This window comes from Tiliqua scincoides, chromosome 6 (assembly GCF_035046505.1).
Source record: "Tiliqua scincoides isolate rTilSci1 chromosome 6, rTilSci1.hap2, whole genome shotgun sequence".
NCBI lineage: Eukaryota > Metazoa > Chordata > Lepidosauria > Squamata > Scincidae > Tiliqua > Tiliqua scincoides.
In genome coordinates this window covers 19089144-19116546 of record NC_089826.1, presented here as the reverse complement: position 1 = coordinate 19116546, position 27403 = coordinate 19089144, and the positions used below count along the sequence as shown (strand labels likewise).

At 45.3% G+C, this 27403-nt stretch overlaps 2 protein-coding genes across 5 annotated transcripts; both read left to right on the top strand.

Annotated features, from left to right (window-relative positions):
• Positions 1-411: 411 nt before the first annotated feature.
• On the top strand, positions 412-13580 carry LOC136655372 (alcohol dehydrogenase 1B-like). 2 transcript variants are annotated; one of them, XM_066631763.1, is made up of 9 exons: positions 412-489; positions 4413-4514; positions 5917-6055; positions 8135-8222; positions 8430-8649; positions 9109-9369; positions 10204-10339; positions 12065-12203; positions 13109-13580. In XM_066631763.1, the coding sequence occupies exons 1-9, from the start codon at positions 472-474 to the stop codon at positions 13131-13133; spliced, it is 1128 nt and encodes a 375-aa protein (XP_066487860.1). In that variant the 5' UTR covers positions 412-471; the 3' UTR covers positions 13134-13580. The 2 variants fall into 2 exon arrangements, with proteins under 2 accessions (XP_066487860.1, XP_066487859.1); XM_066631762.1 differs by lacking the exon at positions 412-489 and adding an exon at positions 2234-2332.
• Positions 13581-19617: 6037 nt separating this feature from the next.
• LOC136655299 (alcohol dehydrogenase 1-like) lies at positions 19618-27200 on the top strand. Of its 3 annotated transcripts, none has more exons than XM_066631604.1 (9): positions 19618-19635; positions 20542-20643; positions 21459-21600; positions 22389-22470; positions 22590-22812; positions 23716-23976; positions 24926-25061; positions 25786-25924; positions 27176-27200. In XM_066631604.1, the coding sequence occupies exons 1-9, from the start codon at positions 19618-19620 to the stop codon at positions 27198-27200; spliced, it is 1128 nt and encodes a 375-aa protein (XP_066487701.1). The 3 variants fall into 3 exon arrangements, with proteins under 3 accessions (XP_066487701.1, XP_066487699.1, XP_066487700.1); XM_066631602.1 differs by having other exon boundaries at positions 22389-22476; XM_066631603.1 differs by having other exon boundaries at positions 22389-22476; positions 23716-23980; positions 24930-25061.
• The last annotated feature ends 203 nt before the right edge of the window (positions 27201-27403 follow it).

Sequence of the window (27403 nt, the reverse complement as noted above, 5' to 3'; positions counted from 1 at the left end):
TTAATATATTAGACTTGTTGCTACCATGGTATGTTGCTGCATTTGGGGAAATGTTACAGATCTGTACTTTTAACAACCTACTATGTATAATCTTTTAACAATGACAGTAAATGGGACTTACTCCTGGGTAAGTGTGGGTAGGATTCAGCCTAGGATTGTAAAAATTCTCCTTCTTGATGATGTCATTTCCAGTCATGACATCACCTCTGGTGGGTCCTGAAAGATTCTTATTCTAAAAAGTGGGTCCCGGTGCTAAATGTGTGAGAACCACTGCAGTACTATATGTTGCTTGACCTGGGCTGCAAGGCAAGGCAATTGACTACATTGCCCACAGTCCCCCTTGGCTTGCCTGCAACTAAATAAGGACTCCCGATTGGAGGGTATAGCCCTTTATGCTTCTGCCGTAAAGGAATCTGGGGAAAGCTGCAATTGGGCTGTCATCCATTCCAGTGTGCAACACATTATGCAAACATGGATACATCTGGGAAAGTAAGAAGGAAATTCTCTTTTGCTTTGATGCAGAAGTTGAAAAAGAAATGTTCTTTTAAGCTGCAATGCTCCATGCTCTCTTCCTTGGGAATAAGTACTGGTGGTGGGCTTTGAACATGCTTAGGATTGCTCTGCGAGGCTCTTGCAGACTTTGGGAATGCTGACTGCTTGCCAAGCCTGGCTGTTGTTGGAAGGGATAGAAGAAACAGATCCTTGGATCATTAACTTCTTGGTTTTCAACTGTGTTGAAACTAGTAGTTGGCAACCTTCAGTCTCGGAAGACTATGGTATCGCGCTCTGAAAGGTGGTTCTGGAACAGCGTCTAGTGTGGCTGAAAAGGGAGTGACAATCCCTTCCACACTGGGAGCAAGTGCAGTCTGTCCCTGGTCTGTCTCCCTGGCTATGGGCCTTCCTTCTTTGCCTCTTAGCCTCAGACTGTTGGCCAAGTGTCTCTTCAAACTGGGAAAGGCCATGTTGCACAGCCTGCCTCCAAGCGGGCCACTCAGAGGCCAGGGTTTCCCACTTGTTGAGGTCCACTCCTAAGGCCTTCAGATCCCTCTTGCAGATGTCCTTGTATCGCAGCTGTGGTCTACCTGTAGGGCGCTTTCCTTGCACGAGTTCTCCATAGAGGAGATCCTTTGGGATCCGGCCATCATCCATTCTCACGACATGACCGAGCCAACGCAGGCGTCTCTGTTTCAGTAGTGCATACATGCTAGGGATTCCAGCACGTTCAAGGACTGTGTTGTTTGGAACTTTGTCCTGCCAGGTGATGCCGAGAATACGTCGGAGGCAGCGCATGTGGAAAGCGCTCAGTTTCCTCTCCTGTTGTGAGCGAAGAGTCCATGACTCGCTGCAGTACAGAAGTGTACTCAGGACGCAAGCTCTGTAGACCTGGATCTTGGTATGTTCCGTCAGCTTCTTGTTGGACTCTCTTTGTGAGTCTGGAAAACGTGGTAGCTGCTTTACCGATGCGTTTGTTTAGCTCGGTATCGAGAGAAAGAGTGTCGGAGATCGTTGAGCCAAGGTACACAAAATCATGGACAACCTCCAGTTCATGTGCAGAGATTGTAATGCAGGGAGGTGAGTCCACATCCTGAATCATGACCTGTGTTCCCTGCAGGCTGATCGTCAGTCCAAAAATCCGAGGCCCTGTGTGTTGAAACTATGAGCAAACTATGTGTGTTTCCAAAGGAACATCGTTTAGGCAGGAGCCATGAGAGGGGGGTGCAAGGAGTAAACTGTACCGGGAGCCAAAGGAGGGGGGTCAAAAATTTCCTCTGATCTCAGCATATTTTCATATATTGTGTTTGTGTATATTGTGTGAAGACTATAATTCACATGTGTTTGCATATATTGTGTGAAGACAAGAATTCAAATATTGGGTAAGCCTACTTAAATTTTATATATTGTAATTCATTGAAATTCTGATCCGTGATCGTATGAAATTCTGATCCAATGGAGAAAGGAAGGGGCTGCAAAGAAACTTTGTACCCCTAAGTGTGGTTAGTGTGTGTAGCCCTAAGTGTGGTTAGTGTGTGCAGCTCACAAAACTGACTTATTTTCCCAGTGTTATCTAAATCACGCAGGACATACCTGCAAACTACCTAGTAGTCCAACTTTAGTCTCTCCATGTTATGAAATAACTGGAGGCAACCAAGTTCGAGCAGAGGTGTGGCTAGGTTCTTTGGGGTGGGACTCTGGAAGTAGTATATCTTCCTGAGAGCCAGGTCATAGCTGTCAGCTTTCAAGGAGGACTTTTCAACACCCAGACTATCAGTTCTGACACTGCACAGCAGTAGCAGTTATTGCACATTCCAGCACCATGAGCACTGCAGGGAAAGTAAGTAGACAACTTTTTGTAATGTTGCTTGTTCATCTCAGAATTGCATGACACTTGAGTGAACAAAACAAGACCAAATGCACCTGGTCAAGGACAAAGGATTGCTTGTCAAGAATTCTGCATTTCTTTGTTTCTTCTGCTTTAGCTGCACACCTTGATTCCAGATCACATTTTAAATTCCCCATAAATTCCCCTTGTTCCATAGGAGAGTGTGAAGCTGATGTTTCAGAAATATAAGTACCTGTATATGCCACTCTCCCCCACAGTATGGTTTGTTGGCCTTTGAGCTTTGTTTCTAGATTTTAAAAGCCGGCTAGCCTTAAATGGGGAAGTTCAAGCATTGAGGGAGCCTGGGTTTCATTACATGTGTCTTCTAAGGCTTGAGCTACACATGCAGCAGAAATGTGATTGGAATGAGATGGAACTAATGAGTTCTGGGGTGGGGGTTGAATTGACTGAACCATTTCAAGCTGCAGGGGTGGAACCATTTTTATTTATTCGGAAGACCTTTTGATTTTTTTTGGCCTCCAAAAAGACCCCTGAGGTGTCTCACATCAATTACATGAATGCAATGATAAAAAAAAGTAAAAATGTAATAAACTGTAAAAACCATAAAAATGTTGCAATACAAAAGGGCTGGGGGAATATGCTTTGCTGACTTTCCCCCTCCTTGTTCTTGTTGCCCTGGTGCAGTTGGTATTTCTCTAGCCCAGTGGTATTCAAACTGGGGCGTCACGACACCCCAGCCTATGGGTCCTAGCCTCTGCCCCTTAAGGGGTGGGGCAGCCAGGAGACAGGGGGAAGGCAGCAGCATGATCCGCAGGATTGCGCCGCTCAGGGGGGTGCAGGGGCTTGGGTGCACTTGCCCAAGCCTCCTGCAGCCTCCTGGGGATGCGGGGAGCACTGCGCAACCTTAAGCAAGGCTCCCTAGGTCAGGAAAAGGGAAAGCGGAGTGATCGCACCCGCTCCCCAAAACCGGAAGTGGAGCACAATTGCTCCACTTTCCCTTCTGACGGGGTTGCAGGGACTGGGGTGCACCCTCCACTTCCCTGACCTGGGGCACCCTGCAGGCGCTCGCGCAGGGCTCCCCACACACAGGGACGGCTGCTGCAGGGACTGGAGGGTGCACCCCAGTCCCTGCAGCCCCCTGAGTGATGCAATCCTGGGGATCGCGTCGCTGCCTTCCCCCTGCTCCTGCTCGCAAAGCTCCTGCTTCCCCCCTGCTTCCCCCACCCTCGCAAAGACTTACTGCGGGTTTCAAACTCCCAGAGAGTTTGAAAACCGCAGCTCTAGCCCCTCCAATCTAGAGGATTCCCTAGTTTAAAGAGGCAGCAGCAGCTGGAAGTTAATATTTATGAACACTCCTAAAACAAATGTCCCTACAAGTAGAAAATTAGCACAACAGGGAGTCAACTAGGCTACAATCAATCTCTTGATGCACTAGTTTTTTAATTTTAGTTGTGTGTTTTTTTTTTGCAGTAGAGATTTTTTGTTACACAAACTAAAATTTGAAAATGATAACCCCCCAGCTGCAATCTGACATGGTGTACTCCACTGTGACACCTCAGGATTCTATTACTTCACATAAGGCAAAGGATATGGGAGGGAATTTATTCAATACCCTCTCTCAGAGCACTACTACTTGTCCAGTCTTCAAAGCAGCTACCGGGGACCACTTAATTCATTTTTTGTAAAACCCACAGGAGATCCTAATAATGGCTATCTCAGTTTGTGTCTGGTTTGACCTGAACCATCCATGCTTTCCGCATACCACTCAGGACAGCTTGCATGGGATTTTACAGTCTCAACATCCTGGTTAAACTGAGAGAGTGATGGCCCCAAGTTGAGGTTGCAAGCCTATTCTCACATACCTGAGAGTAAGCCCTGTTGACTATAATAGGACTTACTTCCGATTAGACATGCATAAGATTGGCCTCTGAGAGTTTTGAACCCAAGCTTCCTCAGTTCAGATCTACACTTACTTACAGGCACATAGAGAATACAGTAAGGTCTGACTCTCTGACAGCAGTTTGACTGGTTACATATGTACATGTTGTTTAGTCTTCACTTATTTTTATAGGTTATTAAATGCAAAGCAGCTGTTATCTGGGAGCTGAAGAAACCATTTAGCATTGTGGAAATAGAAGTGGCTCCACCAAAGGCTCATGAAGTTCGCATTAAGGTAAAGAAAGACAATCCAAGACTGCATCAGTACAGATGGTTGTTAGTATCCACCAAAACTCTACACATACCCCAAACTAGCCATTGGTTGGAACTGAAGCTCTCAAATCCATACATCTAGCTCCTCAACCTGGAATAACTTTCCCCATTCATTTTCCTGGAGACAGAGCCTGATCCAGACATGAATTTTCCTCCATGTATAGATTACATCCTCCCATTAAAATGAACAGAAATACAGAAATACATACCTTCTAATAGACAGATTCACTATAAACATGCAAGAGAATCAGACCATATATGAAACCATCTGGTATCGAGAGGTATACTGCTTCAAGACAGAGAGATTCCTTTTAACTTTAATGGTTGATAGGAGAAGTTTTCATTGGTGGAGATGATCTTTGGAAAAAGGTTTGGGTGGGTGGAGATGAGGGAAGATATGGAGAAAGTAGCTTGGCAGGTTGGGTGGGACTTATAGCGCTGCTCATTCTCTGGAGGCACCAGTCACCTAGGATGTGGACATAAAAACTCAAGGATGTTTGCATTGCAACGTTACCTTTAACAAAGCCCAATCATGCAAATTCACATGGTTTTTTCACAGATATACTTCTGATGAGTGCATGACCCCTAAGGACAGCATTTTGGTTGCTTCACAACAATAACTAGAAGAAATTCTCTTTAGCAAGCAACACCTTCAGCTAAAATAAGCTTTAATTGTATAGATCAGTGGTTCTCAAACATTTTAGCACCGGAACTCGGTACTAGATGATAATCTGTCTAAATTTTTGGAATGATAAACTGTCTATAGCAGGGGTGCTCACACTTTTTTGGCTCGAGAACTACTTTGAAACCCAGCAAGGCCCGGAGATCTACCAGAGTTTTTTTTACAATGTTCGCGCCATCATAACATATAACATTTATGTGTACAATGTATGTTGGTGTACCTTGAGCCCCACTGAGTATAACAGGACTTACTCCTAAGTAGACATGCCTAGGATTAGGCTGTGAGGCTGCAATCCCAGCCACACTTACCTGGGAGTAAGCCCCATTGAGTACAATGGGCCTTACTCCCGGCGTTTCCTCCCAGAGGCACCTGAAGGGGGGGGTCGGCACTCCGCGATCTACTCATTTTGCCTCGCGATCTACCGGTAGATCGCGATCCACCTATTGAGCACCCCTGGTCTATAGCATCCTGGAAGCTTTTTCTGACAGGTTTTTATATCAGGCTCAGGTTAGCCAAGTCAAAGATTACAGGCTTTGACATTAATATATGAATATATGAATATAGCTTTGATATGACAAAGGGATATATATCGGGATCCACTCTCCAGTCCTCAGTCACTTCTGGTTGAACAAGATGTTTAGGGCTAATCTGCACAGTGAGCCATCCTTCTCCTTTCTTGCAGATTTTGGCTTCAGGAATCTGTCGCTCAGATGACCATGCAGTGAGTGGCTCACAGTACACAAAATTTCCCGCTATTCTTGGTCATGAAGGTGTTGGTGTTGTGGAAAGTATTGGAGAAGGAGTTACCTGCGTGAAACCAGGTATGGCCAAAGGGACAGAATACAACAAGAAAGAACCCACAACTCAGGTCAACAATGATAGAATCTACTGATCTGAAAATGTGACCCAGCCAGTTTGGGTTTGTTTTTTTTTAAATTAATTGTGGATCATTTTATCAGAAAGATTTATTTAAAAGTCAGAATTATGGGCTGGCTGCCAAAAATTGTTGGCCAGCACCATCATTTCACCTGAACGCACATGCTTGAACTGTGTAAGTTACACAGCTGCCTTTGGTTCAGTAACTCATAACACTCATTTCAACCCCGCTCGCTATTGCGTAAGTTGCTGCACATGAGGCTGCAGAGTTGGAGCATGCTTCTTCCTTAGTCTCCCTCCTCCAAGTAGCATCTGTGGCTCAGCAGACAGGTAAGCCAGTAAGTAGTGCAAGCCCAAAGTAGCACTAGGCACTTGAGAGATTATTTCCAGAAGCATTTTTCTCCACATCTCCTTCAACACACACTAGGAGGCAAGCACAATCAGCCCACTTCACTTGCTAGCAGGAGCCACTGGATGGAGAACATTTTTCCTGTTAATGTACAGTGGGCCCTCCTTATCCGTGGACTTGACATCTGCAGATTTGAGCATCCACGGATGCCAAGGCCATGGCTAGAGGGCCTCAGAAGGCCTCCCAGATGCTACTGGAAGTCACTTCTGGTTTGCAATGGCAACTTCTGGTTGTGGCCAGAGGTGTTTTAAGGTATATGGAGGCCAGGTACACCCCCAGATGTTATTGTGGTGCCATGCTGCACCCCTCTGCAGATTTTATTATCTGTGGATTTTATTTCTGTATTCGCAGAGGGGTCCTGGAACAGATTCCCCACTGATACTGAGGGCCCACTGTATTTATTTATTTGAAATATTTAAATCCCACCATTTCCTTCCCCATCAGGAGGTGCCCAAGGTGGCTTAAAGTACTTCTACATACAATAGTGCAGTGCAATCCAGAGCTACACATGAGCCAGTTCAAGTCCCTTGAACCTCCTCAGGAGTCAGCAAGGCTCCTGCAGAGGCTGACATAACCCTCCCTGGCGATGGAGGCAGTGAGCCTTGCGTTGGCCCAGCTGGGCTGACACAAGGCTCTGGGGTGAGCAGGGAGGAGGCAGGAGGGAGGCGGTCCGGGGTGGGTTGAGGGCGGGGGCTGGCAGGTGGGAGGCGGGGCTGGGATCCAACAGTTATGCTGGATCCCAATCCCCATTCCTGGGGAGTTTGGAGTGGCTTGAAGCCGCTCTACTCTCCTCGGACTTGTGCCACCTCAGGAGGTGGCGCAAGTCTGAGGAGACCTATACGGGCCAGGGCACCTTACCCAGGGATAAGGAGAAAAGTTTCCTCTTACCACTGGCTGAGCCAATTCTGGCCCCTATCCTGCATTGGATACAGTGCAAGCCTCTTGGTTTGCCTGTTCCAGCACAGCATAGGATTGCACCCTTAGTAGAATATAAAATTAAGAGGGGGGATATGCCCCTCTGGCAATTTTCACAGGGCAGTTGATATTTCTCTGTAAGGAGGCAATAGCACAATTCTGTTCCTCCTGGAATTTGCTTGCCTTCACTTTTTTTGTCCCATTCTGGCTCCACCCACTGGGTCCATCCAGGCACTAGAGCTTTTGAAATAGAAAGTTGGCAATCCTAAATTGAAACTGCATAGAATATTTGCATCTGAGATTCGTGTTCTAGCTGCCTGTTAAGGTTCTTCTTCAAAAGGCTTCCGTAAGATCCAACCCCTCAAATGTCAGTGCTGGAAGAGATTTGTGATCCAATTGTAGGTCACCAAACATCTTGTTGAGTTTAACCCTTACTATCTGAAATTGGTGTGTGGATTCATGACTTGGAAACATGTCAAAGCAATCCCATTAACAGTTCACCTTCTGGTGAAATCCAGCTCCATCAGATCAAAAAGGAACAGCAAAAGGATCACATTCCTTAACCTTTAGGTTTTACTTTAACTTGACATGCTTCCTGGTACATGCTCAGTTAATTTTGTATTGTACTTGGGTCTACTTTAATCCTACCAGCCTGTACAGAACCTTCAGAGGTTGATGCTGGTCTTTTTGTAATTCCCAGGAGATAAAGTCATCCCACTCTTTCTCCCAATGTGTGGAGAATGCAAGAATTGCAAACATCCCAGAGGCAATATGTGCGACAAACATGGGTGAGTTTCTGTTACCAACTGTAGAAGTAATTGAAGGACGAGTCCTGCAATCTTTCTTGTTAGCATTTCTGCCCAACATTGCATAAACGCAACAGGGATCAAATGTATACACCTGTGGGCTGGGCAAAAATGGGTTAATTGTATTGTCTTTGATGAAAGCAACAACAAGCAACCCAAAGCCTGAATTCTCCTTTCTGTATCTTTAAGCCTTGGTGTAGAGGCTGCATTAATGGCTGATGGCACCAGCAGGTTCACTTACAAAGGGGAGCCAATCCATGCTTTTGGTAACACCAGCACATTCACAGAATACACTGTGCTACGTGAGGACGCTGTGGTCAAAATTGATGCTGCAGCACCTCCTGAAAAAGTGTGTCTTATTGGCTGTGGATTTTCTACTGGCTATGGTGCTGCTATCAATACTGCAAAGGTAAGGATTCAGTATGACCACAGGAAGTTCCTTATACAGGTGCAGCCTATTTATCCACAGTTTTTTTATCTGCGGATTTGTCTCAACAAGAATGGGGTGGGGTACTGAATGTCACACACACCTTTGCCTCCTTTATCCTGCGCTGGCGTCTCGCTCAGTTTCCAGGCAGCCCAAAACACTGCAAAAAGGCTCTGCCTCGCCCAGGCAGGGAAATAGCCCTGGAGCCCTGGAAGAGGTTCCCCTTGCAAAGGAACAGTAACATTCCTGGAGCCCCTGAGCCAGCCGAGGCTGAAAAGGGGAAGGGGGGGCAAGAACCTCTGTAGCCAGAACACATGCAGTGAGGTGGAGGTGGAGGTGGAGCTCGCTCGCGCACTCACTTGCGCTCGCACACTCGCTCTCTCTCTCTCTCTCTCTCTCTCTCTCTCTCTCTCAAGTTTTATTATCTTCATGGTAATGTAGGTGGAGCCTGGTTCTACCTGTGCCGTTTTTGGGCTGGGAGGAGTTGGTCTGTCTGCTGTCATGGGCTGTAAAGCAGCTGGAGCTTCCCGAATTATTGCAATTGACATCAACAAGGATAAATTTGCCAAAGCCAAAGAGCTGGGTGCCACAGAATGCATTAACCCAAATGATTACAAGAAACCCATTGAGGATGTACTCGTTGAGATGACCAATGGTGGTGTTGACTATTCCTTGGAAGTGATTGGGCGCCATGAAACCCTGGTATGTACATGAGGACAGAATTGTAGTGATAGAGCTAGAAATGGGAAAAAGAAGAGAGTCATCTTTTATTCCTATGTTGCTCAAATTGAGTCCTTCTCTGGTTCCTGTGGCTCTCCAGGTTCTGCTGCAATAAGCTATTACAGCCTAAGCAAGGGCCTTGAGATTTTTTGAACTGTGTCACCAGGGCAGTTTGCAATAAGAGGAACCTGCTGGTCTAATCTCTGCTGCACTATTGCAGATGTTAAGTGGGTGAGCTTGCATTTTCAGCCCTGAAAATGGCTGAATTTTCCCTGAATGAACCCTGAATTTTCAGGGTTCAGATTTAAGAACCAATAGGATCCCATTTGGCTTTATGTAACGACTGACTCTGGCCTGGCTTCTCTGTATTACCCAGCTCTCAGAGCAAGCTAAGGTGCTCACAGATTGCCTGAATCTCTGCTGAACTGTCAGTTTGCCCTACCTACCTGCCTCTTAGCTGCCAACCTTCACAGAAGGAAGCATTTGTCTTTTGGATCTTCTAGGTTAGGATAAAACTGAATGAGCTGGCTGCAGAGTCATGGATATGCAGTGGCCCAGTACAGATCTGAGGATCACATTCAATTTTCAATCAGCCCCATCATTTAGTTGCATCAGGAACATTTCTTCATCTGTGCATTAGATGCAACATTGTCATAAGAGAAGATTTAGAGTGATTTTTCACATCACTCTGTCTTGTGCAGGAAAGTTAGAAGAGTAACAGCCTAGGTTTTTGAAGCAAATAACTTTATGGTGGGCACCTCAAATATTCTTCTTGGCTTGATGAATGTGTATGACTTTTGAATTTTACATTTCCAGAATTCTGCTCTGGCTGCTTGCCACAAGAATTATGGAATCAGTGTGATGGTGGGAGTGCCTCCTTCGTTGTCTCAGATGACCATTATGCCAACGCTACTTTTCACAGGCCGTACTTGGAAAGGAAGTTTGTTTGGCGGTATGGTCTGCAAACTTTATACTGCTTATTTTTGATTTATGGGCAACTCAGTATTCCAAGTATACCATTGAGGGCCCATTGCAGAATGGGAAGTAGAGGGGCAAGAGCATTCTGTGTTTCAGAGGTCTGAATTCTATGGTCCACATTCTGTGTTCCACAATAGGCCCATGCTGATTGCTGAATTCCTACATGGACATCTTTTTTAATGCTCTGTTATCATTACTGTATTAGATATTCCAACCCTGGAACAGGGTCAAATCCTACCCCTGCTATTTTACCCTTAAGTCCCATAACCCCTTCAGGGGATCCCCGGGCCAGAGGAAGATCACCATGATCCCTCTGATATTGTTCCAAGGATAGCAAAGCCAACCAACAGCAAGCTATTGGGCCTATGAGGGCGCAATCATAACCTTGGGTTAGACTGGCGTAAAGCACGTTTGCACCTCCTCAGGAGCAACCTGCATCAGCGCACGGAGGTGCTCTGGAGCATGGATGCTGCATCCAGCTTCTGTGGCAGTTTGCTTAGTGAGCCTTGTGTCGGCTGAGTTCGGCCAAGGCAAGGCTCTGGGGTGAGCAGGGAGGAGGCAGGGAGGAGGCGGGAGGGAGATGTTCCAGGGCGGGGGGCAGGCAAGTGGGGAGTGGGTGGCAGGACTGGGACCTGGCTGTTATGCCAGATCCCAACCACCATTCCCGAGCAGTGTGGAGCGGCTGCAAGCCGCTTCGCTTTCCTTGGAATTGTGCCACCTCTGGAGGTGGCACAAGTCCAAGGAGACTCAGGGGCTGCAGTGGCTTACCTGGGGGTAAGGGGAAGAGTTTCCCCTTACCTCTGGCTGAGCCACTTCGGCACCCTATCTCACTCTGGCCTCCTGGCCTGCCTGTTCCAGCCAAGCTAAGATTGCACTGTAAGTCTACCAGGAAGCAATTAAGAAGAGCCTTGCTGGATCAGACCAAAGGGTACTGAAATCAGTAGGTCTTTTCAGTACTTGACTTTGATTAGATGCTGCTCTATATAGTTGTAACTCCCTTGTGTAATTGAGAGAGAGAGAGAGAGAGAGAACTGAAAAGCAGCTGCAATGGAGGGCTGAATTAGACACACTTCTTGGGGAAGAAGTGTTTAAGCCTTTCCCCTTTGGTATTTTCTCAATCAAATTGCAACCCCCCCCCCAGCTGCTGTTCGCTCCTCAATGGGTGAAATTAACAACCATCTGTCTATTTCCCCCAGAGGGGCTAACAGTGCAAGGAGGCATGTAACAGATTGCACTCCTATATACACTTACCTGGGAATGAGACTTAATTCTGAGTAGATTGTACAGGATTGCACTGTAAGGTTGGGAAAAGAGTGCAGGAGAAAAGGGTAAAGCCCCCAATCGCATGCTACCTCCACTCAGGTGTTCTTAAGTTTTAAAAAAAGTTGGACGATCAAGTCTTGGATCTTCTACAATTATGGGCACAATCCTAACCAGGTCTACTCAGAAGTAAGTCTTATTTTGTTCAGTGGGGCTTTCTCTCAGGAAAGTGTGGTTAGGATTGCAGCCTATATCTGTCTGGGCTCTTAGTTTCAGCTTTGGTTCCAAAACTCAAAAATGGAAGCAGACTGTCTCTCCCTGAAGATACATTTTTGGTCTAAAGTTAACAAAGAGCACAGATTCACTGCAGCACTAGACAAGAAGCTGGGATGTTTCATTCATGTTTCAGTCTCCTCATTGTGGACTTCCTTATTTCCAGGTTGGAAAAGCAAAGTTGCTGTTCCTAAGCTGGTTTCAGATTTTATGCAGAAAAAGTTCACTCTGGATCCCTTAATCACTCACACGTTACCTTTGGATAAAATCAACGAAGGCTTTGAGTTGCTCCGGGAAGGAAAAAGGTATGACTTCGCCTGTTCGCTTTTTGGGAATTTTTTCTCAGCTGAAAGTGAAGTGAACTAGTGAGGTTGAAAATGTAATGAACTGAACTAGGAGTGAATCTACATTACAGATCTGCTGGCTTAGACTGGTTAAACAATCACTGATTCTCCTTTATCTATGACTGTAATTTTTATGTTAGGTAACAATGAAAACATTGAATATGATCCAGTTGAGCAAAGAAAAGGTTGAGCAATTAAGGGTGCAATCCCAACCTCCGGTTGGGCTGGTGCAAGTCCCTTGCGCTGGCCCACCGGTGTCACAAAAGTACTGTAAAGAAATTTTGTGCCACCGGGAGAGCAAGAAGGCTGATGTAAGCCCTGCTCAGCTAGAACAACAGGTAAGTCCACGCCGGCTGAGCTAGGTCAGTGCAGAGGTCTGGGGAGGGAGGGAGGCGTTTCAGGGTGGGGAGAGGGCGGGCAGCAGGTAAGCTGGGGGCCGGGCCAGGATCCGGCACTTATGCCAGATCCTATCCCTGTTCCCAGGCAGCCAGGGGCAGATCCTAAGGTGGTGCAGATCGGAGTACCCCCATTGGGGCTGCTGCAGTTTTACCCGGGGTGAGGGGAAAGAATTCTCCTTGCCCCATGCTGAGCTGCAAAGGGCCTCAACCATGCCTTGGATGCTGGCTTGCCTGCTGCAGGGCAGGTTAGGATTGGGTTGCCCATCCCATTCTTCTCATTAGGATAAGTGTATCTTTCACTCATCCTTTGAAATCCAACGGAACTTGAGCGCTCATCTTCTGCAGATTGTGCTTGTTCTTTGTCATTTGCACTGAGTTGTGAACTCTTCTGAAATATTGACTGTTCTATTATGATAAGCAGAGCAAAGTTTGTCACCCTCAATTTTAAAACATCTTCTAATGTTTCAGTATTCGCAGTGTGCTGGTATTTTAAATTCCCTGACAATGAGGAAAAACACAAGAACTTCACAAGAGAGTGACCTTTGTTATCTGATCTTCTCCTGAATAATATGCTACATATAGCAGAACTGGACATGGTTGAAATCTGTTGTGTTACCAGACCGACGGCAATGCTACTTCATCAACTCAAAATTCCATCCTGTGATAATTACATCTTTCTCAGAAGAATACTACAAATACCTATGATCAATACTATCAGAATTGAATAGATTCCGTTCCATTCTGTACAATGTACAATGAAGCGAAAGAAAAGAATTATTGTATTCAAAGTGGAAAGATTGGGGGGGGGGGAAGGCTAATCAACATGATGCTGAAATCACTCTAAAGAAATATATTGGGAACTTTTTACATGATGAATAATAAAGATATTCCAGTTTTTCAGTGGTGAATAATTACATCTACCTGCTGAAAACCAAAACAATTGACTGCAGTTTATGAGTTCTTGCTTTGCATATTTGGGTATGAAATGTTAATGGCTGAAGGGGGGAACAGGCATGTACCTGGTTGGAACTAGGAAGGGAGGTACAGGTCAGGGAGGTAGAGGGAGGAGATTTAAGTCTAGGAAATGGCACAAAACAAGTCCTCCCCCTGCACCACAGCCCCAATCAGAATCCCATGTAGATGTTATTGGAAAGAAAAGATGTCAGGAGGCTCATCACAGATCTCCCATGTCACTGAATACTGCATAATTCTACCTCACTTATGAACATCCTGGACAAAATTAATAAAATATTCTCACAGCCCAATCCTATCCAGGGCTGATCCAGAGTGTTCCATGACACTGACACAGTATGCACTGCAGGCTGGGAACTAGGCAGCCCTAGAGAGGTGAGTAAAGAAATTTGTCCTCATCTCTCCAGAGGTAAATCCCCAATAAGTGTCCCCAGACCTATGCCAGCTCTTTTGCTAGCATAAATCAGAAGAACCTCTGAGTATAAGGGAGCATAAGACCCGACACGGTGGCTGCAGCTGAGATCTACACACCCGTACAAAGTACCCAACAATTTACAAATGTGACGAAACATGAGGGATAGTCTCAAATCTAACAAGACAAAGGCAGGGTAGGAGAAGAAATTGGGAAAGGTAGGGTGATGGGATGTGATAGACGGTTTGGCACAATGAGAGGATGCGGGGACAAAGGAGCGAATAAGCAGCCCATCCTGGGGCATTCCGTGTATAAATGCTTTTATGCGAATGCCCGAAGTCTACGAGCAAAGGTGGGAGAACTGGAATGTCTGGTGACAAGGGAAAATATTGACATAGTGGGCATAACGGAAACCTGGTGGAATGCGGAGAATCAGTGGGATACCGCAATCCCGGGCTATAAACTCTACAGGAGGGACAGGCAGGGGCGTGTTGGAGGTAGGGTGGCCCTTTATGTTAAGGAAGGGATAGAATCCAGCAAAGTAGAGATTGAAGGTGGGTCCGACTCCACCGTAGAATCTCTGTGGGTTAAATTACCAGGCTTGTGCAGCAATGTAATACTGGGGGCGTGCTATCGTCCTCCAGACCAGAAATCTGATGGGGACCTTGAAATGAGGAAACAGATCAGGGAGGTGACAAGGAAGGACAGGGTTGTAATCATGGGGGACTTCAATTATCCTCATATTGACTGGGTCAATTTGTGTTCTGGTCACGATAAGGAAACCGGATTTCTTGACGTGCTAAATGACTGTGGCTTAGATCAGCTAGTCACGGAGCCCACCAGAGGACAGGTGACTCTGGATTTAATTTTGTGCGGTACGCAGGACCTGGTTAGAGATGTAAACGTTACTGAGCCATTGGGGAACAGTGATCATGCTGCGATCCGTTTTGACATGCACGTTGGGGGAAGAATACCAGGCAAATCTCTAACAAAAACCCTTGACTTCCGACGGGCAGACTTCCCTCAAATGAGGAGGCTGGTTAGAAGGAGGTTGAAAGGGAGGGTAAAAGAGTCCAGTCTCTCCAGAGTGCATGGAGGCTGCTTAAAACAACAGTAATAGAGGCCCAGCAGAGGTGTATACCGCAAAGAAAGAAGGGTTCCACTAAATCCAGGAGAGTGCCCGCATGGCTAACCAGCCAAGTTAGAGAGGCTGTGAAGGGCAAGGAAGCTTCCTTCCGTAAATGGAAGTCTTGCCCTAATGAAGAGAATAAAAAGGAACATAAACTGTGGCAAACGAAATGTAAGAAGGTGATAGGGGAGGCCAAGCGAGACTATGAGGAACGCATGGCCAGCAACATTAAGGGGAATAATAAAAGCTTCTTCAAATATGTTAGAAGCAGGAAACCCGCCAGAGAAGCGGTTGGCCCTCTGGATGGTGAGGGAGGGAAAGGGGAGATAAAAGGAGACTTAGAGATGGCAGAGAAATTAAATGAGTTCTTTGCATCTGTCTTCACGGCAGAAGACCTCGGGCAGATACCGCTGCCCAAACGGCCCCTCCTAACCGAGGAGTTAAGTCAGATAGAGGTTAAAAGAGAAGATGTTTTAGACCTCATTGATAAATTAAAGATCAATAAGTCACCGGGCCCTGATGGCATACACCCAAGGGTTATTAAGGAATTGAAGAATGAAGTTGCAGATCTCTTGACTAAGGTATGCAACTTGTCCCTCAAAACGGCCATGGTGCCAGAAGATTGGAGGATAGCAAATGTCACGCCTATTTTTAAAAAGGGAAAGAGGGGGGACCCGGGAAACTATAGGCCGGTCAGCCTAACATCCATACCGGGTAAGATGGTGGAATGCCTCATCAAAGATAGGATCTCAAAACACATAGACGAACAGGCCTTGCTGAGGGAGAGTCAGCATGGCTTCTGTAAGGGTAAGTCTTGCCTCACAAACCTTATAGAATTCTTTGAAAAGGTCAACAGGCATGTGGATGCGGGAGAACCCGTGGACATTATATATCTGGACTTTCAGAAGGCGTTTGACACGGTCCCTCACCAAAGGCTACTAAAAAAACTCCACAGTCAGGGAACTAGAGGACAGGTCCTCTCGTGGATTGAGAACTGGTTGGAGGCCAGGAAGCAGAGAGTGGGTGTCAATGGGCAATTTTCACAATGGAGAGAGGTGAAAAGCGGTGTGCCCCAAGGATCTGTCCTGGGACCGGTGCTTTTCAACCTCTTCATAAATGACCTGGAGACAGGGTTGAGCAGTGAAGTGGCTAAGTTTGCAGACGACACCAAACTTTTCCGAGTGGTAAAGACCAGAAGTGATTGTGAGGAGCTCCAGAAGGATCTCTCCAGACTGGCAGAATGGGCAGCAAAATGGCAGATGCGCTTCAATGTCAGTAAGTGTAAAGTCATGCACATTGGGGCAAAAAATCAAAACTTTAGATATAGGCTGATGGGTTCTGAGCTGTCTGTGACAGATCAGGAGAGAGATCTTGGGGTGGTGGTGGACAGGTCGATGAAAGTGTCGACCCAATGTGCGGTGGCAGTGAAGAAGGCCAATTCTATGCTTGGGATCATTAGGAAGGGTATTGAGAACAAAACGGTTAGTATTATAATGCCGTTGTACAAATCGATGGTAAGGCCACACCTGGAGTATTGTGTCCAGTTCTGGTCGCCGCATCTCAAAAAAGACATAGTAGAAATGGAAAAGGTGCAAAAGAGAGCGACTAAGATGATTACGGGGCTGGGGCACCTTCCTTATGAGGAAAGGCTACGGCGTTTGGGCCTCTTCAGCCTAGAAAAGAGACGCTTGAGGGGGGACATGATTGAGACATACAAAATTATGCAGGGGATGGACAGAGTGGATAGGGAGATGCTCTTTACACTCTCACATAATACCAGAACCAGGGGACATCCACTAAAATTGAGTGTTGGGCGGGTTAGGACAGACAAAAGAAAATATTTCTTTACTCAGCGCGTGGTCGGTCTGTGGAACTCCTTGCCACAGGATGTGGTGCTGGCGTCTAGCCTAGACGCCTTTAAAAGGGGATTGGACGAGTTTCTGGAGGAAAAATCCATTATGGGGTACAAGCCATGATGTGTATGCGCAACCTCCTGATTTTAGGAATGGGTTAAGTCAGAATGCCAGATGTAGGGGAGAGCACCAGGATGAGGTCTCTTGTTATCTGGTGTGCTCCCTGGGGCATTTGGTGGGCCGCTGTGAGATACAGGAAGCTGGACTAGATGGGCCTATGGCCTGATCCAGTGGGGCTGTTCTTATGTTCTTATGTTCTTATGTAGTGTGAGAATGCAAAAGTGACCATCAGTTGTCATTGCGGGGAGAAATGTCAGTGAAAGGCTTTTGTCTGGCATAGTGTGGTTATCCAAAAGAGTACATACACATAAGAAAACTGTACATGTGTACTGAACATATGTACCACTACAACTGCTATGCGTGAGCATAGGGGACTTTGGCCCCACCAACTCCAAACCTCACCCGCCACCACAGGACCGAACAGTATTCCCTGGAAACACTTTCTGCACCCTCCCTGCCAAGGAGGACTAGAAACAGCACAACACCATGCCTCCCATGGATGTCATGGGAGATTCATTTGGATGTCATGGTCAATGATAACAAATGCCAGGGAGAAGTTGAGCAGAACCAACAGGGATTTACTCCCCGTTTGCCAATTTATGGAAGTTTCCTTTTTAAATGTTAATCTGAAATATTGGGCATTTGAAATTATGCTGTCACTAAAGATGTAACTTTTTGAATCCAAACTCCTAGTGCAGATATAGATACGTTCATAACAAACACAAGACTTGGCAACCACTTGCATGAAAAGTTTGGATTTCTACCAATGGAACAGTCTTTCTACAGTGGTATTTTTAAGCAGTTACTGACTATGCATCCCACTGTATGTGAACGGAGCATAAACCTCACTCTGAATTCATATTTGCTCTTGTGAGTCTTGTGTGACTCATGTGGATTATCATGGTTTGCCTTAATGTTTGCCCTTTTGTGGTGCTTGCTCCACCTCATAACCATCTTAAAAAATAAAGCTTTCCGGGACTCTTTCCCAGTTCCAGCTATACTTGGCGATGAGATTGAGCCTGGAATTTTATCCATGAAAAGCGTGTGCTCTATCACTGTGCCATTTTCTCAATTGGAAAATAAGACATTATTTTGTAGTTTAGATCTTATCATTCAGATGTTTCCAATTAGAATGTGAAGTATTTCTTTGGGACACACAGAGCCAGAGAAAATGAACCAGAACAAAAAATGAAACAAAGATCTGTCCTTAAAGGCAAAAGTTCTCTGTTTCACTATTCCGTAATATTTTTTGGCACAACTTTGCATTTTTCCTTTTCTTCCTCAGGAATAATATGTTGCAAAAATATGTTGATTCTGGACACTTTCCTCTCCACTCTTGCGCCCCCAAAGAAACAAGAGAAATCATATTTCTCATATCATATTACAAACTGCTGAGGCAGAAGGAAGACCTGGATGGTGCCTTCCTAGAGAAAATAGCCAAATTTTCAAAGAGAGATGTGGTAACAGGAGACTTCAACTTCTAGGATTTCTGTTGGGAAACATAATCAACCAAGAGTGAGAAGTCAAATGAATTCTTGACATGCCTCAATGACAATGTTATGTTCCAGAGAGTAGAAAGGGGAACCAGCTATCTCAGACCTCATCCCTCCCCAATGGGAAGAAACTATCTGTCAGCATTTAGAAAGATGGGAGGTGACAGCCAAGAGGCAGCATGATATTCTAGTGTGAGTCTAGTCAAACTTTATTTCTGTCTGTGGCAGAGTGAATAAGGGTGCAATCCTAACCCCTTATGTCATTGCTTTCCAGCACTGGCATAGCAGTGCCAAAGAGACATGAGCTGCATCCTGCAGTTGGGTGTCACTCACGGAGGCCTCCTCAAAGTAAGGGAATGTTTGTTCCCTTTCCTCGGAGCTGCATTGCCCTTATGTCAGTGCTGGAAAGACTGACATAAGGGGTTAGGATTGCGCCCTAACTTGGTAGGTCAGGGAAATATAGTATATATCTGAATTTCAGTAAGGTTTCTAATAAGGTTCCTCATGACATACTGGTAGACAAGCTGGTGGGATTTGGGTTATGTATCCGAAAAATTGGTATCGTCTCCAGCATACACACAAATGAAACATGGGAGCATGCTGCATGTTATGCAAACCATTTCAGCCACAGAACAAAGTCCAGAGCGATTTTGCAAGTAAACAAGATCTTAATCAGAAAATCTATAACTGATCTGGACTTTAAATCCTAACTTTTCCTGGCTCCTGATGGTGGCTTAGTACAAATGGCTGTCCCAGGGGAAGAGTAAACTACATACTTTGGAGGCTGACTTTCAACACCAAAGAACTTTGTGTCACAGTTGTAATGGACCTCCCCTTCCACTGCTAGCCTATCATAGATTCTACATTCAGTGTGTTGTACATGTTGGAGGCCAGTGTGGTTTGGGTATCCTTTTTTCTTGCCAGACTCCAAGTGATTGGCAAGAGAAGGCATCCTCTGTAGAGGAGTTTGGACAGATTTAAGGCAAGGAGCCTGAGACATGGCCACTGCAGGGAAGGTAAGGATGTCTGTTCTTATGACTGCTGTATCTCATTCCATTTGAACAACATATGTTAAAAGTATTTAAGTGTGCAATATTAGATAGTTCTTTCATCTTAGAGCAGGGGTGTCCAAACCTTTTGGCAGGAGGGCCACATCATCTCTCCGACCCTATGTCCAAGGCTGGGGAAAAAAGAATTAATTTACATTCAAATTTGAAAAAAAATTACATAAATTTACATAAATGAAAAAATGAGAGATGGAACTTATATGAATGAATGAAAGTCTTGCAATAGCTCAAGGCCTATAAAAGGCCTTGCACAAAGCAAGGCCAGCCTTTCATTCGCTGCCGCTGCTGCATCACAGACATGAAACAACAAGCAGTGGAGGGAGCCCTTATCCCACAGCTAATGCAAGGGGTTGAACAGTCGCCCTTACACTACTGAGAGAAGTTGTGTCAGGCCAGCATGGGCTCCAGCAACTTTCCAGAGGGCCAGAGACTAATTGGAGACTGGAGGCTCCCCACAGGCCTGACTGGGAGTCTCCAAGGGCCGCAAATGTCCTCTGGGCTGGGGTTTGGGCTCCCCTGTCTTAGAGCAAGCTGTGGAAGGCACCCCGTTGTCTAGTGAAATGGTCTGTTTGCGTGGATTCATTTCATTCTGCAAACATCAAATTGAGAGCACTTATTTGTCCTTCATTTGCTCCAAGTTCAGCATGGAGCATATAATTCACCAGATTCATCAAAGCAATGCATCAGGGGTGGGTTTGTAAACTGTGTTTCTGAGTAGCATCCCAACTGCATCTGGTGGGTGTTACTGGTTACTGCATTTGAACAATCTTCTGCTGTGTGCTTTCTAGCCATGCTCAGGCGTCTTCCATCACCCTCCTTGTACTCTTACTACCATCCTTTCTTTCTGTTTCACAGGTGATTAAGTGTAAAGCGGCAGTCATCTGGGAAGCAGGCAAACTACCTTCTGTGGAAGAGGTGGAGGTGGCACCACCAAGAGCTCATGAAGTTCGAGTAAAGGTAAAAGTCTGTCTCAAAATGATGTTGGGTTATTTTGTCCTTAATGTGGGCAGAACTGAAAACGCCTGTAGATGAGTGCATAAATGCTGATAGAGCAGGGGGTCTGCTTGCATGAGCACTCCTCCTCAATGAGCAAAAGGTAACTGCATCATTGGCCATTCATTTTGAAGTCCGTGCCCAAATGGGAGGCTTATCAGGAAGGGATAAGGAAGGGGCTCACACCTTCACCCTGTTATGTCAGCGTAGCTGCTAGTGAATGTGGCTGCTTTGTTTTTTGGCTAGAAAATATCTGGAAGTGAAGTAGCTAGCATGCTTCTAGATAGCTAGAAGCACAATTAGTTAAAAAATGAAACTAAAATGGTGTTGAAGTACCACTCAGAGTGTTTCTGTGATGTTTAATCATTGCCTTATGGTTATTAAAGTTACCTTAAAGTTATTAACTTGTGCATAATGCTTTTAAAATCTCAAGAATTGATGGTTCCTTTTGAATAAGTTCAAAAAATCCTCCTCCACCACCTTCCCTGTTTGCTGTACAAGCTGGCTGGGCTGTGCCCAGTTGTTTCCTTGGAACAGAGAAATATAATAACATTATTTGTGTTGGCAGCCATGTTTTCTAGCCTGGCGCTCGCAGGAAAGACTGCTAGCATGGTGAGCGTGCTAGAAAAACAAACGTAACTCAGGTGTGCTGGAAGGAGGAAAAAAATGTTGTCTACCATTTCTAGCACTGGAAGCTGAAAAACGAACACAGCCTGTATGTACTGAGCTTGAGCAATACCCATACGGAAATCTCACACTGCGTTTTCTAATCTGCACAGATAGTGGCCACTGGGATCTGTCGGACAGATGATCATGTTGTGAATGGTTTTTTTCCTAAGATAGACTACCCAGTTATTGCAGGCCATGAAGGAGCTGGCATAGTTGAAAGTGTTGGACCAGGAGTCACTTGTGTAAAGCCTGGTAAGGACAAGGTGGATTAGTAATTTGATATATTTTATAGGTCAGCTCAGGAACATACCTCTCAGACTAATCTCTGGACACAACTGGGGTTCAGGAGTGGGCTTCTTAGGGAGATACCATTTCCAGGAGGCCAGGAGACTATACTTTCCATCTGGGAACCTCCTCATCAAGTGGAAGATCATTGGTATGAGGCCCTAATATCACCTCCTCCATAATACCCAATGAACGTCAGCAGACAGTCAAAAGATGAACAGCTCACAGCTTTGGTGTTCCCCCCTTGTGGTGACCCACCACCACCAGTTTTGGCTGTTGCTAAATGCTTCCATTTCTAGAAGTCATGGCCCAAGGGCTGGACCCTCCTGAGTTTCACAGCAACAATCACTGTTCTTACACAGCCTCCTCCAGGCCACAGTATAATCTTGTGCCACCATTCCTTCACCATTCTCCTTCCCTCTGTGTCTTCCACCTCCCTCAGCCACAGGGGAGTGGATGCTCAAGCCCCCTCAGATGAACAGTGTATTGCTGGGTCACAATCCTAGGTTTGAGCTGAGGCAAAAAAAAAACCTTCGACCAGGTGTGGCCTGAATTGGTCTACCACGTGGACCCCCTTTAAAAATAAGTGAACATTTTGTGCATGTATTAGCAGTGTTGCTGCTTCCTCCTCCTCCTCCTCCTTGTAATTAAGTCACTACTTTACTTTTAGGAGCCTTTCAGTTCTGTTCTTGGCAATTATACTAAATAAAGTATTTTATTGTTGCTTTGGTTTTTCGTTTTTTGTTTCCTTCAAGGTGACAAGGTCATTCCCCTTTGTCTTCCCCAGTGTGGTGAATGTGCCTCCTGTCTGAGTCCTAAAGCAAATTGCTGCCTCAAGTGCCAGTAAGTTTGGTTCAAGTCCTCTGTTATCCATTTGGATTTTCCAGAAATACTGACCAGTTTATTTAGTATTTAGTCCAGTTATGAACCAGACCACTCTGATTCTCCTTCAACAGTCTCTGTGAACCTATTCAAAATTTGATGCCAGACAAGACCAGCAGGTTCACTTGCCAAGGGAAGTTAATTCACCATTTCATGTGGACAAGCACCTTCTCTGAATATACGGTTGTGCCGGAAGCTTCCATTGTCCGAATCGACAGTGAGGCACCCCTGGAGAAAGTCTCTGTCTTTGGCTGTGCATTTCCTACAGGGTATGGTGCTGCCATCAATACAGCCAAGGTAAGAATCAATTAATATTAGCAGGTGAAGATGTGAAGGACTGGCTTACTCAGTGCTGTAGAAGGGGATCCTATCAGGAATCATCCTTTAAGCCAGAGGTTTTAAACATAAGACCTGTGGGCTGAATGTGGCCCTCGGAAGTTCTTTACTTAGCCCTTGGGCTCTCCTGACTCCACCATCAGCTGCTTTCAGTCACTGAGCTGTGCTGAGCTGTCACTGCTGAAAGGGCAGTCCGCATGAATTGGACTCTCCTGTATCTGAAAATGTGATCAAGATTTGTGTATTTTCTGTCATTTACAGCGAATGAGTTCCTAAGTTAGAAAAAGTACTTATTTCTGGGCCTGATCTTCTCAAAGACATCACTTCCTACTTTATGACATCACTTCCGGCCCTCAGGATGCACCATGAATGCTAATTGTCCCACAATGGCTCAAATCCTAACCCACTTTCCAGCACTGGCATAGTGGGATGTGTGCTGCAATGGGATCTGTGCTGCATCCTGCAGTGGGGTGGCACTCATGGAGGCCTCCTCAAAGTAAGGGAATGTTTGTTCCCTTACCTTGGGGCTGCACTGCCCTTATGTCAGTGCTGGAAATTGGATTAGGATTGCACCCTATATGAAACAAGTTTGACACCCCTGCCTTATTCAGTGTTTTATTCCCATCCTTCCTGTTCTATTCCTTTGTTTTTCCTTCTCCTGACTCTACTCCATGCCTTCTGTTTGTCCGTTGCCTTGATCCTGTTATCTTCCCTGAATTCTGCTCCGTTCTGTCTCTGTGTCTGTTCCCTTTTGGTCTGCCCCACATTTTCTCAGGCCTGATTGTGCCCAACTTTCTTTCCCGTGCCTCTCATCCTGCTACAACAAAGCCCCAGTCCAGGACCATTGTTTATATTGCTTTGCAGGTGGAGCCTGGTTCTACTTGTGCCGTTTTTGGCTTGGGAGGCGTTGGGCTGTCTGTCGTGATAGGCTGCAAAGCAGCGGGAGCATCCCGGATTATTGGAGTTGACATCAACAAAGATAAGTTTCCCAAGGCCAAAGAGTTGGGAGCCACTGAGTGCATCTCTCCTCAAGACTTCAAGAAGCCCATTCAGGAGGTGCTTGTGGAAATGACTGGCCTTGGTGTGGACTATGCTTTTGAAGTCATTGGACGCACTGACACTCAGGTGTGTGACCTGTCTTGACAATCATCTCTCAGGCTCAATTTTCCATTTTGTAATTGAGGGCAACTTCAGAGTCTCCAAAAAGGAAAGGGTAGCCAGTGAAGATGATATAATGGTAGAATGAAGTGATCATCTCTATCAGTTAAAACTCTGATAGCCACATTGTACAGCAATGTAAATTTCCAGACTGTACAGGTTGTGCCTCATTATCCACTAGGATTCTGTTCTGGAACCCCTAGTGGATTAAAAAAAATCAGTGGATACCAAATCAGTGGAAAAATAGCTTTGAAGGCCCACTTCTAGGTTTCTTGCTCCTCCATTGTCACCCCAGAATGCATTGGTATAGAAGCTGTACCGCGTTCAGGCACTAGATGGGGTGAATAATAGAATCTAACAGAATGAAATTATAATTATTTAACAGCACGAAGGTGGGAAATTGGATCTAGGTGCTTTTTTCCTTGTTACAAAGCATTTAAAGGCGGACTCTGGTATCAGTGGTAAGTCAAATCAATGGATGCCAAATCAGTGAATACCAAGGTCCCCACTGTATTCAAAGGCAGTTCCGTGTAGGTGTTAAAATAGAATCATATGGATGAAGTAAAATTATGAATGATGGAGAGCACTGTCCCCTCTGGTTAAACAAGTTTTGCAGGTTCTGAAGCATTACAAAAACCTGCAAAACTTATGAATACAGATGGTAGTGGGATTAATAAGCTCTCCATGGGTAACAATACCTCTGTCACCTTCAGCTCTCTGAGGCATATCTCCAGCCCATATTACAGGCAGCCAGGACATATGTACCGAGGTCTTTAAGTCTGTTCAGTCAAGAACATAGCTGCCCTCCATGTCCATTCTTTTCACACCCAATGCCCCTCAATAGCAGAAAAAGTTACATGAAAATCTGGGCATAAGCCTTGTTCATAATGAGTTTATTTTTCTCTGTTTCCAACAGGCAGCAGCCCTTGCATCATGTCACATGAGTTATGGTACTTGCGTGCTGGTTGGGGAACCTCCTGCAGGGTCACAGCTCTCTTTTGATCCCACGCACATTCTAATAGGGAAGAAACTAATAGGATGTGCATTTGGAGGTGTGGACTGGTTAGAGCAGATCATGAGACAGTTACAGAGAGAGAGAGAGAGAGAGAGAGAGAGAGAGAGAGAGAGAGAGAGAGTCCATGTGTGTGTGTCTATATATATGTGTGTGTGTCTGTCTATACTCCATTCACTGAAATAGGATGTTCTGATTTTTAGTCTTAAGTTCATGGATCTGTATCATACTTCTTTAAAGTGCAAAAGCATGATTCCATAATGGGGGGGGGGATGAATGAGCCACTTCAGATTACATTTTTGGGGGCCACTAATAAAACAGAATCACATGATCAATTACTTGCTGTATTATCACATATACAGTTTAGAAGCTGTATATGGCCACCATTTTGGATTTTGTTCCTTAGGTATCAAAGACTTGTTTGGTCAACTTTGAGAGTAAGCAGGAAAAAAACTCAGATAAAAATGGAGGAAGTGGGTATTCTGTAGGTATGGAAGAGTCTGAATAATGGTCAAGCTTGCCAGGGTAGCAATCCCAATTATCAGATTATTTTCTTGCCCATGCAAATGCAATCCACAGAGTTCAGCAAATGCAGTCCAGTTGTCAGGGTCCTTGGGACGTGATCCAGCTTGCAATTATACAGGCTAAATGAGGACAACAGGATGGAAGTCTGTGCAAATATTCTTCCTTTCATTCAGCAATTTGTCTCTTTCTTAAAGTGGCACAGACTTGCTGACCTGCAATGCTCTTGTGTGTTCCTTCAGGTTGGAAGACAAAAGACGATCTTCCTAAATTGGTTTCTGATTACATGAAAAAGAAGTGGAATACAGATGCATTAATAAGTCACACATTGCCCTTTGAGAAAATCAAGGAAGGGTTTGAGCTGCTTCATGCAGGGAAAAGGTAATGCTCCTGTGTTTCATCTTCATAGACATTTTCTATGTCAGAAAAACCCTGCCATTTCTGGGGCAGGATAGAAGAGGAGAGTTCAAAGTGAAACTGTTTGGTGTCTTCTCTCACACAGTAGGAGCATCTAGAAAGATGGCTTTGATCAAACCGATCTAGCATTTTACAGTCTTGCATCTTTGATTCTTGCAGCATGTTTAGTTATGTATTTGGAAGGAGAATCGGGGCCATCACTTTGATTCCTTTATGTTGTGTGTGGGGCAGTGTTAGGGATAACGCCGGAAATTATTTTTTACATATTATTTTTATCGCATTTCTCTATAAGAAATACAACTGAAACAAGTTACAAAGAACAATAAGAGCAAATATAAAAAAATTAAGCTGCATAGAAGTACTATGTAGCAGCAGAACTAAAATCAGTGGAAATAATTTAACAGAATTGAAAAGCAACAGATCATAACATTCCTTTAAAAAAAGGCAGGTCAGATATTAAAAGGTTCCTGAAATAAACAAGTTTTCCAAAGAGATGGAGCCCTGGTTTTCCATGATGTTAGTACTGAAAAGATTGAGGGCTTGATCCTGAAGTCGCCATGTCAGCTTACTGCTGGCGTGCACTGTCCCAAGTATGCCAAAAGGCACATTTACAAGCCTTGCCACAGGCCTGGCACTGAAGCTAGCCCAGCACAAGCTCCGGTGCTGGACTCGCAGCCCACTGCCCAGAGCTCCGTGTGAACGCCTGGCAGCGGAGAGGTAAGATGGGGCGGGGGAGGTGGGGAGGAGGCATTCCAGGGCAGGCGGTGAGTGTGGGAAGGCGTGGCAGGGGAGGGAGCCCCATGTTGGGCTGTGTGGCTGACTAAAGAGCTGCTGCAGAATCAAGTAGCCCCACTGCGGAGCTACTTCCCTTACCTGAGGGAAGGGGATGAAAGTCCCCTTCCCCTGAGGAGCCAATGGCGGCTGCCCAGTACACTCAGGATCCCAAGGTAGCCATTTTGGTGCTGTGGGAACTCCATGCATCGAGCTGCTCAGGATTGGGCTGTGAGTCCCTTGTGCCAGCCCATCCACTTTCAGTCAATGACAGGATTGAGGGTAGGGTCTCAGAGGTTATATAAGAGGTTATATAAGATGTCATCTTAGGGCACAAGCCTAACCAGGTCTACTCAGAAGTAAGTCCTATTTTGTTCAATGGAGCTTACTCTCAGGAAAGTGTGGTTAAGATTGCAGCCTTAAGTGTGTTCCTTTCTTTTTCAGCATTCGTTGTGTCTTGTTATTTTAAACCTCCAAAGACCACCAGCTAGTAGAACATTCACTGAAGAGAGCTGACTATCCTTGGACCATTTTTGGAGTGGCATGGCATACAATTTAATCAATAAACAAAACAAAATGAATAAAATATCCTGCAAATTCTTTGTGTAACAGACCATATTCAACAATGTTTCATTATAGAATTTCAGGTAATCACATTTATATAAGTATTGA